Source organism: Mustelus asterias, chromosome 31 (assembly GCF_964213995.1).
Source record: "Mustelus asterias chromosome 31, sMusAst1.hap1.1, whole genome shotgun sequence".
NCBI lineage: Eukaryota > Metazoa > Chordata > Chondrichthyes > Carcharhiniformes > Triakidae > Mustelus > Mustelus asterias.
This window is the reverse complement of record NC_135831.1, coordinates 7,770,548-7,787,964: the sequence shown is the minus strand read 5'-3', so window position 1 is coordinate 7,787,964 and position 17,417 is coordinate 7,770,548. Positions and strand designations below refer to the sequence as shown.

At 52.5% G+C, this 17,417-nt stretch overlaps 1 protein-coding gene across 1 annotated transcript in view; it reads right to left on the bottom strand.

Annotated features, from left to right (window-relative positions):
* Nucleotides 1-17,417, bottom strand: part of neurl4 (neuralized E3 ubiquitin protein ligase 4) — a 114,533-nt gene that overhangs the window by 73,254 nt on the left and 23,862 nt on the right. Inside the window, exons 7-10 of the mRNA XM_078200784.1 lie at nucleotides 13,211-13,373; nucleotides 9,297-9,495; nucleotides 7,561-7,637; nucleotides 3,804-3,909 (exon numbers count right to left, since the gene is read on the bottom strand). Of these exons, the coding sequence (XP_078056910.1) occupies nucleotides 3,804-3,909; nucleotides 7,561-7,637; nucleotides 9,297-9,495; nucleotides 13,211-13,373 (545 nt within the window). The remainder of the gene's footprint in view (nucleotides 1-3,803; nucleotides 3,910-7,560; nucleotides 7,638-9,296; nucleotides 9,496-13,210; nucleotides 13,374-17,417) is intronic.

Below are 17,417 nucleotides of genomic sequence, written 5' to 3'. Positions count from 1 at the left end.
GCTCACAACCCTGAGAGACCTCGGCACTCCTCCAACTCCTGCGCTTTAATCGCTCCCAATTCCCCGATTTTAATCGCTCCACCGCCGGTGCCCGTGCCTGCAGCTGCCTGGGTCTCAAAACTCTGAAATTCCCTCCCTAAACACCTCTGCCTCTCTCCTCCTTTAGGACACTCCTTAAAATTGACCTCCTGGACCAAGTTAGTCATCTGTTCTATCGCAGTGGAGTGTCAGTGTTTATGTGAAGAAGCTCTCGCGAGGCACGTCACATTTTCTACTTCAGAGCATTCCCTTTTGCAGGTTTGAGCTGAAGTCATAGGATAGAATCACAGAATCCCTACAGTACAGAAGGCAGCCATCAGCCCATTGAGTTTGTACCGACCACAATCCCACACTAAGATTAGTGGCAGAGTGGACAGTGAAGAAAGTTATCTCCAATTGCAACGGGATCTTGATCATTTGGGCCAGTGGGCTTAACTTAGACAAATGCGAGGTGATGCATTTTGGGAGATTGAACCAGGGCAGGACTTACTCAGTTAATGGTAGGGCGCTGGGGAGAGTTACAGAACAAAGAGATCTCGGGGTACATGTTCATAGCTCCTTGAAAGTGGAGTCACAGGTGGACAGAGTGGTGAAGAAGGCATTCGGCATAGAAATCATAGAATCATAGAAACCCTACAGTGCAGAAAGAGGCCATTCGGCCCATCGAGTCTGCACCGACCACAATCCCACCCAGGCCCTATCCCCATATCCACCCGCTAATCCCTCTAACCTGTGCATCCCGGGACACTGAGGGGCAACTTAGCATGGCCAATTAACCTAACCCGCACATCTTTGGACTGTGGGAGGAAACCGGAGCACCCGGAGGAAACCCATGCTTGGTTTCATTGGTCAGAGCATTGAATACAGGAGTTGGGACGTCTTGTTGAAGTTGTACAAGACATTGGTAAGGCCACACTTGGAATACTGTGTGCAATTCTGGTCACCCTATTATAGAAAGGATATTATTAAACTAGAAAGAGTTACGTGGATGCTACCAGGACTTGTTGGATTGAGTTATAAGGAGAGGCTGGATAGACTGGGACTTTTTTCTCTGGAGCGTAGAAGGCTGAGGGGTGATATTATCGAGATCTATAAAATAATGAGGCGCACAGATCAGCTAGATAGTCAATATCTTTTCCCAAAGGTAGGGGAGTCTAAAACTAGAGGGAATAGGTTTAAAGGCGAGAGGGGAGAGATACAAAAGGGTCCAGAGGGGCAATTTTTCACACAGAGGGTGGTGAGTGTCTGAAACAAGCTGCCAGAGGTAGTAGTAGAGGCGGCTACAATTTTGTCTTTTAAAAAGCATTTAGATAGTTACATGGGTACGATGGGTATAGAGGGATATGGGCCAAATGTGGGCAATTGGGATTAGCTTAGGGGTTTTAAAAAAAAAGGGAGGCATGGACAAGTTGGGCCGAAGGGCCTGTTTCCATGCTGTAAACCTCTATGACACCCAGGCCCTATCCCCATAATCCTAATTTACCCTGCTAATCCCCCTGACACTAAGGGGCAATTTAGCATGGCCAATCCACCTAACCTGCACATCTTTGGACACTAAGGGCAATTTAGCATGGCCAATCCACCTAACCTACACATCGTTGGACACTAGGGGCAATTTAGCATGGCCAATCCACCTAACCTGCACATCGTTGGACACTAGGGGCAATTTAGCATGGCCAATCCACCTAACCTGCACATCGTTGGACACTAGGGGCAATTTATCGTGGCCAATCCACCTAACCCGCACATTTTCGGACTGTGGGAGGAAACCGGAGCATCCGGAGGAAACCCACGCAGACACGGGGGGAGAACATGCAAACTCCACTGAGTGACCCGAGGCCGGAATCGAACCTGGGTCCCTGGTGCTGTGAGGCAGCAGTGTTAACCGCTGTGTCACCATGCCCTTTCTCTGGCAGGTCAAGCCTGGAAAGAGAACAGGCCATTCCGCCACAAAGTCTCAATGCCTGCGTGAGTGGCTCAATGACACCTCCCAGGAGATAACAGAGATAGGGAGACACGGTAGCACAGTGGGTTAGCACTGCTGCCTCACAGCCCCAGGGACCCGGGTTCGATTCCCGGCTCGGGTCACTGTCTGTGTGGAGTTTGCACATCCTCCCCCCGTGTCTGTGTGGGTTTCCTCCGGGTGCTCCGGTTTCCTCCCACAGTCTGAAAGATGTGTGGGTTAGGTGGATTGGCCGTGCCAAACTAACCCTAGTGTCAGGGGGTTAAGCAGGGTAAATATGCGGAATTACGGGAAAGGGGCTCTGGGCCGGATTGTGGTCGGTCCAGACGAGATGGGCCAAATGACCTCCTTCCGTTCTGTCGGGATTCTAAGATTCTCCTGGCACTCCCACACAGTCTTTACGAAGTCTACCTCATCTCTGTTCATCTCTCCCCTGTTCTCACACCCCCGTTATTGACAGGCAAGGATCCAGTTCCCTCTTTTCCCCACCCTGAATGTCACTGAGTTCAAAAAGCATCAGCATACAACGAGTCTGATGATCTTCCCTCTCCTCTGGTCGACTGCTGTTTAAGTTTATTTATTAGTGTCACAAGTCGGCTGACATTAACACTGCAATGAAGTTACTGTGAAAATCCCCCCAGTCGCCACACTCCGGCGCCTGTTCGGGTAACACTGAGGGAGAATTTAGCACGGCCAATGCACCCTAACCAGCACGTCTTTCGGATTGTGGGAGGAAACCCACGCAGACACGGGGAGAACGTGCAAACTCCACACAGTGTGACCCCCCAAGCCGGGAATTGAACCCGGGTCCCTGGCGCTTGTGAGACAGCGGGGCTAACCCACTGTGCCATCATGACTCCTGTGGTGGCCTCCTCCTCCTGTGTCGGCCTCCTCCTCCTGTGTCAGGACTGCCTTACAAAGAGTCTCAGCGCGCCTCTCAAAGCTCCAGCCGCCCCCCTTCCCCTCCCCCCGCCCCCAGCGTTGAATCAGTCTGCCAAGCCAACCAGGGATGGCCACAAGGTGTGGCCTTACCAGTCACTCATATTCCTGGGCAGAACTTCCAACCAGAAACTTTCCAGGACACAGAATCTAGAAGCAGGAGGAGGCCATTCGGCCCTTCGAGCCTGCTCTGCCATTCATCATGGCCCCCCCCCCCCGCCCTGCTTGGTCCCTTTAGCACCAAGAGCTATATCTGGGTGGCACAGTGGTCAGCACTGCTGCCTCACAGCGCCAGGGACCCGGGTTCGGTTCCCGGCTCGGGTCACTGTCTGTGTGGAGCCTGCACACTCTCCTCATGTCTGCGTGGGTTTCCTCCCACAACCTAAAGGACGTGCTGGTTAGGGGTGCATTGGCCGTGCTAAATTCTCCCTCAGTGTTGCCCGAACAGGCGCCGGGGTGTGGCAACTAGGGGGGGGGGGGGTTTTCACAGTAACTTCATTGCAGTGTTAATGTAAGCCTTACTTGTGACTAATAGATAAATAAACTTAATTTCTTCTTGAAATCCACACAACGTTTTGGCCTCAACTACTTTCTGTGGGAGTGAATTCCACACATTCGCCACCCTCTGGGTGAAGAAATTTCTCCTCACCTCAGTCCCTAAAAGGTTTACCCCTTATCCTCAAACTATGGCCCCCGAGTTCTGGATTCCCCTCACCCTCAGGAACATTCTTTCTGAATCCAGGACAAGGAAGAGTGAATTGGTATCCCCCGCGTGCCACCAAACAACACGGAATGTATCTTCAACTCAGCCACTCTCCTCCCCAACCCACCTCCAAACAGCAGGTTCCGGTTCTGCCATTACCTCAGCATCCAAGTGTCATAGTCTATATCCGTCATGGTGCTGGGAAACTCGAGATCTTCTGGACGGATTGCTGTAACTCCTAAATAAGGGGGAGTCTCAATATTAACTATGACAGGAAAAACGTCATTAAAGTGGACAATATGGGAAAATACACAGCAGAATGTACACAACACAACCGACAGAATTCAAGCAGCTTGACCCGTACGACACTCCAAACGCGCGCTTCTAGCACCCAGGGGCACAGTCGCAAAGACATGCAGCATTGAATACAAGACCCAAACACAGCCTGGACAATAAACACCGACATGTGCGGATCCCGAGGAACACACAAGCCAGACACGCATGGAGTCTCCTAACGTAAATTAACCGATTACACAAGGATTCATCACAATCCAGGAATACACCCCCCCCCCCCCCCGCAAAACTCATGCCTGCTCACACGCCCACAAAACACGAGCCCGCCCACACGATCAAAAAACACGAGCCCGCCCGCACGATCAGAAAACACGAGCCCGCCCACACGCCCAGAAAACACGAGCCCGCCCACACGACCAGAAAACACGAGCCCGCCCACACGACCAGAAAACACGAGCCCGCCCACACGACCAGAAAACACGAGCCCGCCCGCAAAACAGAAGCCCAGCCACAAAACGCGAGCCCAGCCGCACGCCTGCAAAACACAAGCCCAGCTCACAAAACACAAGCCCACCCACCCGCAAAATACAAGCCCAACCACACGCCCACAAAACACAAGCCCAGCCCACAAAACACAAGCCCACCCACCTGCAAAATACAAGCCCAACCACACGCCCGCAAAACACAAGCCCACCCACATGCCCTCAAAACAAGGACGCAACCACACACACACACAGGTACACACAACAGGAACATATGTTCACCGGCGCACATACGACAGTTGCCCATGTGTGCGCGCACACACATACATGCAACTCCTGCCTAATAGGCCGTGAGTCTAGCTGGATAATGTTGAAAACACTCAGCAGGTAGAAGCATCTTGACAGAGAAACAGAGGTTTAGATCGAGTCATAGAGATTTACAGCATGGAAACAGGCCCTTCGGCCCAACTTGTCCATGCCACCCTTTTTTTTTAAAAAACCCCTAAGCTAATCCCAATTGCCCGCATTTGGTCAATATCCCTCTATACCCATCGTACCCATGTAACTGTCTAAACGCTTTTTAAAAGACAAAATTGTACCCGCCTCTACTACTACCTCTGGCAGCTTGTTCCAGACACTCACCACTCTCTGTGTGAAACAATTGCCCCCTCTGGACACTTTTGTATCTCTCCCCTCTCATCCTAAACCTATGCCCTCTAGTTTTAGACTCCCCTACCTTTGGGAAAATATATTGACTATCTAGCTGATCTGTGCCCCTCATTATTTTACACACCTCTATAAGATCATCCCTCAGCATCCTACACTCCAGGGAAAAAAGTCCCAGTCCATCCAGCCTCTCCTTATAACTCAAACCATCAAGTCCCGGTAGCATCCGAGTAAATCTTTTCTGCACTCTTTCTAGTTTTATAATATCCTTTCTATAATAGGGTGACCTGAACTGTACACAGTATTCCAAGTGTGGCCTTACCAATGTCTTGTACAACTTCAGCAAGACGTTCCAACTCCTGTATTCAATTTCTGACCGATGAAACCAAGCGTGCCGAATGTCTTCTTCACCACTCTGTCCACCTGTGACTCCACTTTCAAGGAGCTATGAACATGTACCCCGAGATCTCTTTGTTCTGTAACTCTCCCCAACGCCCTGCCATTAACTGAGTAAGTCCTGCCCTGGTTCAATCTACCAAAATGCATCACCTCGCATTTGTCTAAATTAAACTCCATCTGCCATTCGTCAGCCCACTGGCAGATCTAGAACCTTTCTCGAGAAGAGTACATAGAACAGTACAGCACAGAACAGGCCCTTCGGCCCACGATGTCGTGCTGAGCTTTATCTGAAACCAAGATCAAGCTATCCCACTCCCTATCATCCTGGTGTGCTCCATGTGCCTATCCAATAACCGCTTAAATGCTCCTAAAGTGTCTGACTCCACTATCACTGCAGGCAGTCCATTCCACACCCCAACCACTCTCTGCGTAAAGAACCTACCTCTGATATCCTTCCTGTATCTCCCACCACGAACTCTATAGTTATGCCCCCTTGTAATAGCTCCATCCACCCGAGGAAATAGTCTTTGAACGTGCACTCTATCTATCCCCTTCATCATTTTATAAACCTCTATTAAGTCTCCCCTCAGCCTCCTCCGCTCCAGAGAGAACAGCCCTAGCTCCCTCAACCTTTCCTCATAAGACCTACCCTCCAAACCAGGAAGCATCCTGGTAAATCTCCTCTGCACTCTTTCCAGCGCTTCCACGTCCTTCTTATAGTGAGGTGACCAGAACTGCACGCAATATTCCAAATGTGGTCTCACCAAGGTCCTGTACAGTTGCAGCATAACCCCCATGGCTCTTAAACTCCAACCCCCTATTAATAAAAGCTAACACACTATAGGCCTTCTTCACAGCTCTATCCACTTGAGTGGCAACCTTTAGAGACCTGTGGATATGGACCCCAAGATCTCTCTGTCTTCAGAACCCTACCTTTGACCCTGTAATCCACATTTAAATTAGTCCTACCAAAATGAATCACCTCACATTTATCAGGGTTAAACTCCATTTGCCATTTTTCAGCCCAGCTTTGCATCCTATCTATGTCTCTTTGCAGCCTACAACAGCCCTCCACCTCATCCAGCAATCTTGGTGTCATCAGCAAATTTACTGATCCACCCTTCAGCCCCCTCCTCTAAGTCATTAATAAAAATCACAAAGAGCAGAGGACCAAGCACTGATCCCTGCGGCACTCCGCTAGCAACCTGCCTCCAATCCGAAAATTTTCCATCCACCACCACCCTCTGTCTTCGATCAGATAGCCAGTTACCTATCCAATCGGCCAACTTTCCCTCTATCCCACACCTCCTCACTTTCATCATAAGCCGATCATGGGGGACCTTATCAAACGCCTTACTAAAATCCATGTATATGACATCAACTGCCCTACCTCCATCAACACACTTAGTTACCTCCTCAAAAAATTCAATCAAATTTGTGAGGCACGACTTGCCCTTCACGAATCCGTGCTGACTATCCCGGATTAATCCGCATCTTTCTAAATGGTCGTAAATCCCATCCCCAAGGACCTTTTCCATCAATTTACCAACCACCGGAGACTAACCGGTCTATAATTACCAGGGTCATTTCTATTCCCTTTCTTAAACAGAGGAACAACATTCGCCACTCTCCAGTCCTCTGGCACCATCCCCGTGGACAGCGAGGACCCAAAGATCAAAGCCAAAGGCTCTGCAATCTCATCCCTTGCCTCCCAAAGAATCCTAGGATATATTTCATCAGTAGGATAAAAGGGTGGAGCTGTAATAGGTTTGATGGAAGTCAGTAATTCGGAATGATTCCCCTGACGTCACACCTCATCACTGCCTCCGCATTTCTTCAAACCCTGTTGCATCAGAAACTTTTCCCCAGTTTGGACAGCCTGACCCTGTTTCTCTGCCCGTTTGCTGAGTGTTGGCAGCATTTTCCGAAGTATGGGAGTTCGGGCTGAGACGCGAGCCCTGCCCACCTCCCCCTCCCGACCCGCACGCCCCCCACCCCCCCTGCCCCACGCTGGCGCAGCTCCCCGCTACCCGCCCCAAATCCTACAGAGAAATGCGGCCTGTCCCAGTACTCACCCGCTTCAATGGATCCAGACCACCGGTCCACCATCTTCTGAATCAGTATCTCAAACATCTCCCCTTCTCTCAAAGCTCTGGAAAAAAGTCAACCAACAAAACCGCCCGGCCGTCACGTGGGAATGAAAGTTAACAGAGTGACACAGAAGCTGATGGAAGGTGGATCCGCAGCAGGGGGGGGTGGGGACATTTGCCCCCTCGAGCTTTCTCCAAGTTCAGCAGGATTATGGGTGATCTTCCGTGTCAACGCCACTGCCGGTTCCCAATCTTCCTCAAGCCCCATTGGTGCCCACAAATCGACTGATCTCAGTCAACCTGAACATTCACAACCCTCTGGAGGAGAAATATCCAAAGATTCAACCCCCCTTGGAACGAATTGTTTCTCATCTCTGTCCTAAATGGCCAGGTCTGTCTCCTGTGACGCCCCCACTACAAACAGTTCCACATTCTCCAGCCAGAGCGGGACATTTGCACGCTCACCTGCCCCCGCGCGCACGCACTCTCTGCTCTACGTCCGCACATTCCCGCTCGTCCCATCCGCCCTGCACACCCCTTCGTCACGCCTGCTCGCACGCACCCGCGCTCCCTCCCGCCACGCCCCTGCACGCTCACTCCCTCCCATTCCCTCCCTCCTTCTCCCACCCCCCCATACGCACAGACCCTCCCCTGCCCCCCCACACACTCCCTCCCATTCCCTCCCTCCTTCTCCCACCCCCCATACGCACAGACCCTCCCCTGCCCCCCACACACTCCCTCCCATTCCCTCCCTCCTTCTCCCACCCCCCCCCATACGCACACACCCTCCCCCTCCTCTGCCCCCCACACACACTCCCTCCCCCCGTGTACATCCTCCCTCATTGGCCCTGTCGTGCGCCCTTCCTCCCACCCCCATTCGCATGCACTTCCTTCCCCCTGTGCACGGACACCCTCCCTCATTCCCCACGCCCTCACAATCCCTCCCTCCCCCCCTCGCGCGCAGTCCCTCTCCCCCCCCCTCTCGCGCGCAATCCCTCCCTCCTTCCCCCCCTCTCGCGCGCAGTCCCTCCCTCCTCCCCCTCTCGCGCGCAGTCCCTCCCTCCTTCCCCCCCTCGCGCGCAGTCCCTCCCTCCTTCCCCCCTCGCGCGCAGTCCCTCCCCCCCTCGCGCGCAGTCCCTCCCTCCCCCCCTCGCGCGCAGTCCCTCCCTCCCCCCCCCTCGCGCGCAGTCCCTCCCTCCCCCCCCCTCGCGCGCAGTCCCTCCCCCCCCCTCGCGCGCAGTCCCTCCCTCCCCCCTCGCGCGCAGTCCCTCCCTCCCCCCCTCGCGCGCAGTCCCTCCCTCCCCCCCTCGCGCGCACTCCCTCCCTCACCCCCTCGCGCGCAGTCCCTCCCTCACCCCCTCGCGCGCAGTCCCTCCCTCCCCCCCTCGCGCGCAGTCCCTCCCTCCCCCCCTCACACGTAAACCCTCCCCCACCACACGCGCACTCTCTTCACCCAGTGTGCGCTAGCCTTCCTCCGTCCTCTCCCCTGGCAAACTCCTTCCTGCCCCCGGACGCGCACGGACCCCCCCTCATTCCCCACCCACGCGCACTCCTTCCCTCCCCACGTGCGTGCGCACCCTCGCGCTATGTGACCGCGCGCACGCCCTCTGCTCTTCCCTGTCAGATGTCCCTCACGGTCAGCGGCTATATTATTACTTTAAAGAAGGAGCTACAAGCTGCTGCTGCTGCCTGAGACTGGGGCCAGGCGGCTGTGGCCTCACCTGCTGGACATGACGATGGCATCGTTGAACTCGCTGCGGCAGTTCTGCCGGAAGGCCGTGCGGCCGCCGTTGGTGATGACGGCATTGTTGCCGTGGAGGTGGTGGAAGCGGAGGTCGTTGCTGGGAGTCAGCGAGAAGAGGCTGCAGGGGGAGAGCTGGTTATTGCCGTCCAAGGGTTCATCAGGCAGAGGGGGCAGATCTGGGCAAGAGAACCACAGGAAAGGGCAAGGATTCACGTCAGAGAGAGGTGACACACACACACACACAGCCCTTTCAGATTAACTCAGCATTAATCACACACACCCCTATTCACGGCCTACAACCGTAGGACGTTCATGGAACTGTTGATAAATTATTTGGAAAAGAACAAGAGTTCCTGCCAACAGGGACAGGCCAGAAGGTTAAGTCAGGGAGACCGATGGTGCAAGATCATTTCTCTGTGAAACCAAAGGAAGTAAGGTGAAAGAGGGTCTTTGAGGGCGGGGAGGAGCCCCACTGTGCTCCTCGAGTGTTGGGGGTGGGGTGTTGTAATGAGTTTTGATTGTAACGCAGAGAGGGCACATGCAGGCAGCATGACCTGAGCTCCCTCCTGCCTGGGCTGCTTACGTTGGCGCACACCAGCCTCCCTCCCATCCATTGACTCTGTCCCGCTGCCTCGGGGAAAGCAGCCAGCATAATTAAGGATCCCACGCGCCCCGGACATTCTCTCTTCCACCTTCTTCCGTCGGGGAAAAAGATACAAAAGTCTGAGGCCACGCACCGACCGACTCAAGAACAGCTTCTTCCCTGCTGCTGTCAGACTTTTGAATGGACCTACCTCGCACTAAGTTGATCTTTCTCTACACCCTAGCTATGACTGTAACACTACATTCTGCACACTCTCCTTTCCTTCTCTACGAACGGTATGCTTTGTCTGTATAGCGCGCAAGAAACAATACTTTTCACTGTATCCCAATACATGTGACAATAATAAATCCAATCCTTCTCCCCTATGTACTCTATGAACGGTATGCTTTGTCTGTATAGCACGCAAGAAACAATACTTTTCACTCTATCCCAATACATGTGACAATAATAAATCAAATCCTTCTCCCCTACGTACTCTATGAACGGTATGCTTTGTCTGTATAGCGTGCAAGAAACAATACTTTTCACTGTATCCCAAAACATGCGACTAATAAATCCAATCAAATCAAATCTAAGAGGCTGTAGGGGCTGGGTCATGAAGTATGTTCCGGGCTGAGATAGAAGGATTTTTAATCAGTAAGGGAATCGAGGGTTAGGGGGTAAGGCGGCAAAGTCAAGTTGAAGTAGAGTTGGGGATTATCACATCAGATCAGTCATGATCTCATTGACTGGCAAAGCAGACGCAATGGGCTGAATGGCCCACTTTTGCTCCTCTGTCTTACAGCAATGACCAACTGCACCGACAGCAGAGCCTCATCCATTGACATTCAACTGGATCGGCATTGCTACTGGAACCCGAGGCCATGACTGGCGAGTGTCTTCACCGATGATGCTTCAGCCCATCTGCCTTCCCGGGACAGGTTTTTAAATCAGCTGAAGGAATCGGGAGAGGAACTTTCCCAAGGTCATTTTTTTCCTGCCTCACCCTAGTGATTGCACAGTTCTGGGAGTGGAGTGGGGGGCGGGCTGGCGAGGTGCCAAGACCTGGGGTGGCACAGTGGTTAGCACTGCTGCCTCACAGCCCCAGGGACCTGGGTTTGATTCCCGGCCTTGGGTCACTGTCTGTGTGGAGTTTGCACATTCTCCCCGTGTCAAAGAACAATACAGCACAGGAACAGGCCCTTCGGCCCTCCAAGCCCGCGCCGCTCCCTGGTCCAAACTAGACCATTCTTTTGTATCCCTCCATTCCCACTCCATTCATATGGCTGTCTTGATAAGTCTTAAACGTTCCCAGTGTGTCTGCCTCCACCACCTTGCCTGGCTGCGTGAGTTTCCTCCGGGTGCTCCGGTTTCCTCCCACAGTCCAAAGATGTGCGGGTTAGGTGGATTGGCCATGCTAAATTGCCCCTTAGTGTCCAAAGATGTGCAGGTTAGGTGGATTGGCCATGCTAAATTGCCCCTTAGTGTCCAAAGATGTGCGGGTTAGGTGGATTGGCCATGCTAAATTGCCCCTTAGTGTCCAAAGATGTGCAGGTTAGGTGGATTGGCCGTGCTAAATTGTCCCTTAGTGTCCAAAGATGTGCAGGTTAGGTGGATTGGCCATGCTAAATTGTCCCTTAGTGTCCAAAGATGTGCAGGTTAGGTGGATTGGCCATGCTAAATTGCCCCTTAGTGTCCAAAGATGTGCGGGTTAGGCGGATTGGCCATGCTAAATTGTCCCTTAGTGTCAGGGGGGCTAGCTATAGTAAGTGGATGGGGTTATGGGGATAGGGCCTGGGTGGGATTGTGGTCGGTGCAGACTCGATGGGCTGAATGGCCTCCTTCTGCACTGGAGGATTCTATGATTGACTTCCTCCAGCTAATTCCTACATGCTCATGCTTCCAACATCATGAAGTGTGGAGCAAGCTCGATGGAACGTTTAGTCTATCAATCCCACCCGTTTGCAAGGAGGAAGTGCGTGTTGGACAAGGGGAGGTGATGGCCTACACTATTAATCCAGAAACTCAGCTAATGTCCTGAGAACCTGGGTTCGAATCCCCGCCACGGCAGATGGTGGAATTTGAAATCAATAAAAAAATAATCTGGAATTGAGAACCTACTGATGACCCATTGTCGGAAAAACCCATCTGGTTCCCTTTAGGGAAGGAAATCTGCCGTCCTTACCCCGGTCTGGCCTACATGTGACTCCAGAGCCACAGCCAATGTGGCTGACTCTCAACTCGGGCAACTGGGGATGGGCGGCACGGTGGCACAGTGGTTAGCACTGCTGCCTCACAGCGCCAGGGTCCCAGGTTTGATTCCCGGCTTGGGTCACTGTCTGTGTGGAGTTTGCACGTTCTCCCCCCGTGTCGGCGTGGGTTTCCTCCGGGTGCTCCGGTTTCCTCCCACAGTCCAAAGATGTGCAGGTTAGGTGGATTGGCCATGCTAAATTGCCCCATAGTGTCCAAAGATGTGCAGGTTAGGTGGATTGGCCATGCTACATTGCCCCATAGTGTCCAAAGATGTGCAGGTTAGGTGGATTGGCCATGCTAAATTGCCCCATAGTGTCCAAAGATGTGCAGGTTAGATGGATTGGCCATGCTAAATTGCCCCATAGTGTCCAAAGATGTGCAGGTTAGATGGATTGGCCATGCTACATTGCCCCATAGTGTCCAAAGATGTGCAGGTTAGATGGATTGGCCATGCTAAATTGCCCCATAGTGTCCAAAGATGTGCAGGTTAGATGGATTGGCCATGCTAAATTGCCCCATAGTGTCCAAAGATGTGCAGGTTAGATGGATTGGCCATGCTAAATTGCCCCATAGTGTCCAAAGATGTGCAGGTTAGATGGATTGGCCATGCTAAATTGCCCCATAGTGTCCAAAGATGTGCAGGTTAGATGGATTGGCCATGCTAAATTGCCCCATAGTGTCCAAAGATGTGCAGGTTAGATGGATTGGCCATGCTAAATTGCCCCATCGTGTCCAAAGATGTGCAGGTTAGATGGATTGGCCACGCTAAATTGACCCTGATGTCAGGGGGATTAGCAGGGTAAATGCGTGGGGGTTGCAGGAAGAGGGCCTGGGTGGGATTGTGGTTGGTCCAGACACGATGGGCCGAATGGCCTCCTTCTGCACTGTCGGGATTCTATTCTATGATCACATACTGGTCAGCCAGCGACGCCCATGTCCCATGAATGAATAAAACCAACGCAGGAGAGTCAAGTACAGGGGAGCACTGCCGTACTGGAGTCGGTGTAACAGAGTTGCTTCCAATTCGGGGGAGGCTAACAAAACAGCAGACCCACCTATATCGTCGATGATAGTGGCCTGGGCAGCCTGGCCGTAGAGATCCACCACGGCGTAAACACTGGATGGCACGTTGGAGGCGGCGAGGCCCTGGTCCACGTTGTTCACAAAGAAATGCAAGCTTCCGTCTTCCTTGCGCATCACGCCAACCGTGTCACCCGCCTGGTGTCAGCCAATCGCGGAGGAAGGAATGAGATAGGACGTTAGAACGGGAAGCAGGGTGGGAGGAAAGAAAACGATCACAGCATTTACTCCACTCTTATCTGCCTGCGATTTACGGATCCACCCAGGCCCCATTCCCGCAACCCCGAGTTGCCCCTTGGAGGGGAGTTGAGAGTCAACCACATTGCCGTGGTTCTGGAGTCAGAGCAAGGCCAGACCGGCTGGAATCGAACCCGGGTCCCTGGCTCGGATATTCCTGACGCGTGAAGTTGGGCGGCAGGGTGGCGCGGTGGTCCCCACCGCTGCCTCTCAGCGCCAGGGACCCCAGGTTCGATTCCCGGCTTGGGTCACTGTCTGTGTGGAGTCTGCACATTCTCCCCGTGTCTGCGTGGGTTTCCTCCGGGTGCTCTGGTTTCCCCCCCGACACTCCGAAAGAGTGATTAGGTGCATTAGGCCATGCTAAATTCTCCCTCAGTGTTACCCGGATAGGCACAGTGGGTTAGCACTGTTGCCTCTCAGCGCCAGGGACCCGGGTTCAATTCCCGATTAGAGTCATTGTCTGTGCAGAGTCATAGAAATCATAGAAACCCTACAGTGCAGAAGGAGGCCATTCAGCCCATCGAGTCTGCACCGACCACAATCCCACCCAGGCCCTACCCCCACATCTGCACGGAGTCTGCACGTTCCCCCCGTGTCTGCGTGGGTTTCCTCCGGGTACTCCGGTTTCCTCCCTCCAGACCAGGGCAACATCCTGGTAAATCTTTTCTGTACCCTCTCCAAAGCCTCGACGTCCTTCTGGTAGTGTGGCGACCAGAATTGAACTCTATGTTCCAAGTGCGGCCTAACTAAGGTTCTATAAAGTTGCAGCATGACTTGCCAATTTTTAAACTCAATGCCCCGGCCGATGAAGGCAAGCATGCCGTATGCCTTCTTGACTACCTTCTCCACCTGCGATGCCACTTTCAGTGACCTGTGTACCTGTACACCCAGATCCCTCTGCCTATCAATACTCTTCAGGGTTCTTCCATTCACTGTTTAGGTAAGCCTACTTGTGACACTAATAAATAAACTTTAAAAAATGTGCGGGTTAGGTTGATTGGCCATGCTAAATCGAACCTAGTGCAAGGGGGATTAGCAGGGGAAATGAGGGTGAGGGGAATAGGGCCTGGGCCACGGACTTGATGGGCCGAATGGCCTCCTTCCGTACTGTGGGGATTCTATGATACACGGTGGCAGGGTCGGCACTGTGGGTTAGCACTGCTGCCTCACAGCGCCAGGGACCCGGGTTCGATTCCCAGCTTGGGTCACTGTCTGTGCGGAATCTGCACGTTCTCCCCGTGTCTGCGTGGGTTTCCTCCGGGTGCTCCGGTTTCCTCCCACAGTCCGAAAGATGTGCTGGTTAGGGTGCATTGGGCCGTGCTAAATTCTCCCTCAGTGTTACCCCAACAGGCGCCGGAGTGTGGCGACTAGGGGATTTTCACAGCAACTTCATTGCAGTGTTAATGTCAGCCTTACTTGCGACACTAATAAATAAACTTTAAAACTTGAAGTTCGGCACGCTCCAGGTGTTCGGAAGCAAGGGTTCACTCACAGGAGTGGTTATTCGCACTCCCTTGTGACCAAATCAAATAGACTAAATCAAACAAACTCGGGGACAAAGCAAGAAGGGCAGGCCCCCAAAAAAAGAAGGGAGCCGCCCAAATCAAAAGACAAAGCGTAAAGGAAGCTTAAAACATCAAGCCAAAATGTGATTAACGGGGTCAATAATACATCCCAGCCCTGGGCACGGAACGCCTCGATAGTGCCTGTGGACTCCGCAAGCTCTCTCTCCAGGGACACCCGGCCGTGAATCTAGCCGTGGCAGAGGGGCAGATAGTTGGGTCAGATGACTTCCTCGGTTGCCCGCTGTCTGGACCGGTTTATCATGTGGAGATGCCGGCGTTGGACTGGGGTGGGCGCAGTAAGAAGTCTCACAATGCCAGGTTAAAGTCCAACAGGTTTATTTGGTAGCACGAGCTTTCGGAGCGCGGCTCCTTCATCAGGTGAGTGGAGGTTGGTTCACAAACAGGGCACATATAGGCAAAGATACAATTGCAAGATAATGGTGGGACTTTACAGATACAGACAGTGCGAGTGGAGAGGGTGATCATCACAGGTTAAAACCAACTGTGTCTTTGTCTATATGTGCCCTGTTTGTGAACCCAACTCTGATGAAGGGGCAGCGCTCCGCAAGCTCGTGATTCCAAATAAACCTGTTGGACTTTAACCTGGTGTTACATAGAACAGTACAGCACAGAACAGGCCCTTCGGCCCACGATGTTGTGCCGAGCTTTATCTGAAACCAAGATCAAGCTATCCCACTCCCTATCATTCTGGTGTGCTCCATGTGCCTATCCAATAACCGCTTAAATGTTCCTAAAGTGTCTGACTCCACTATCACTGCAGGCAGTCCATTCCACACCCCAACCACTCTCTGCGTAAAGAACCTACCTCTGATATCCTTCCTATATCTCCCACCGCGAACCGTATAGTTATGCCCCCTTGTAATAGCTCCATCCACCCAGTAAAGGTCTCATTCACAAAAGGCAATAAAGTTGCATCATTATTAGAGGGCTCAACATCAGCATTTTGGAATAGCATTTATAATCAGTAATGGAGTAGTCAAACTACACACCTTACACAATGATACCAATAGCCGAGGAGCAAAATAGTTCCACTGAACTTGCAGCAGTTCCTTAAAGAAGTAACTACACTGCTTTGTCTGAGAATCATATAGCCCAAACAACAGCAAAGCCAAAGATTTGAAGCTTACATTTGGCAGATTATAGAGTACGAGACAGGTTTGGCTCTGCACTGCAGTGGGTAGAGACTTCAGTTTAAGTTTATTTATTAGTGTCACAAGTGGGTTTACGTTAACACAACAATGAAGTTACTGTGAAAATCCCCTAACCGCCACACTCCGGCGCCTGTTCGGGTACACTGAGGGAGAATTTAGCACGGCCAATGCACCCAACCAGCGCGTCCTTCAGACTGTGGGAGGAAACCGGGGCACCCGGAGGAAACCCACGCAGGCACGGGGAGAACGTGCAGACTCCGCACAGACAGCGACCCCGAGCCGGTTGTGAGGCTTCTTACTGAACCTGTTTATGACAAACACAAAATGCTGGAAGATCTCAGCAGGTCTGACAGCTTCTGTGGAGAGAGAATTAGAGCCAACTTTGAGAGTCTGGGTGCCCCTTCGCCAGAGCTCTGGTTATGGCAAGTTTGGCCAGCTTCAGGAGCAGGCTCACGAGGAGGTCCTCTGCCTTCCGCACCCCCTCCCCTCCGCACCGGGTACCCAGGACTTGGGAAAATAGCAGGGATTAATGGCCAGAAATACAGTATCTATCTTGCCAACCTAGCTTCCAGTCACCTCTCCAATATTCTACCCTACATCTCGAGATTGACCAAACTGGACAGTCATTCAGTGGCTGCAAAGCAAGACCTGGAGTTCATCAAAGACATTTCTTTCTCTTCCGTGAAGCATGGGAGGAAAAGCTACAGCATTGAAGGTCCATCATAGAAACACAGAAGATAGGAGGAGGCCATTTGGCCCTTCGAGCCTGCTCCGCCATTCATCATAGAAATCATAGAAACCCTACAGTGCAGAAGGAGGCCATTCGGCCCATCGAGTCTGCACCGACCACAATCCCACCCCACATATTTACCCGCTAATCCCTCTAACCTATGCATCCCAGGACTCTAAGGGGCAATTTTTAACCTGGCCAATCAACCTAACCCGCACATCTTTGGACTGTGGGAGGAAACCGGAGCACCCGGAGGAAACCCACGCAGACACGAGGAGAATGTGCAAACTCCACACAGACAGTGACCCGAGCCGGGAATCGAACCCGGGACCCTGGAGCTGTGAAGCAGCAGTGCTAACCACTGTGCTACCGTGCCGCCCATCATGGCTGATCATCCAACTCAATAGCCTAATCCTGCTTTCCCCCCCACAACCTTTGACCCCATTCGCCCCAAGTGCTATATCCAGCTGCCTCTCGA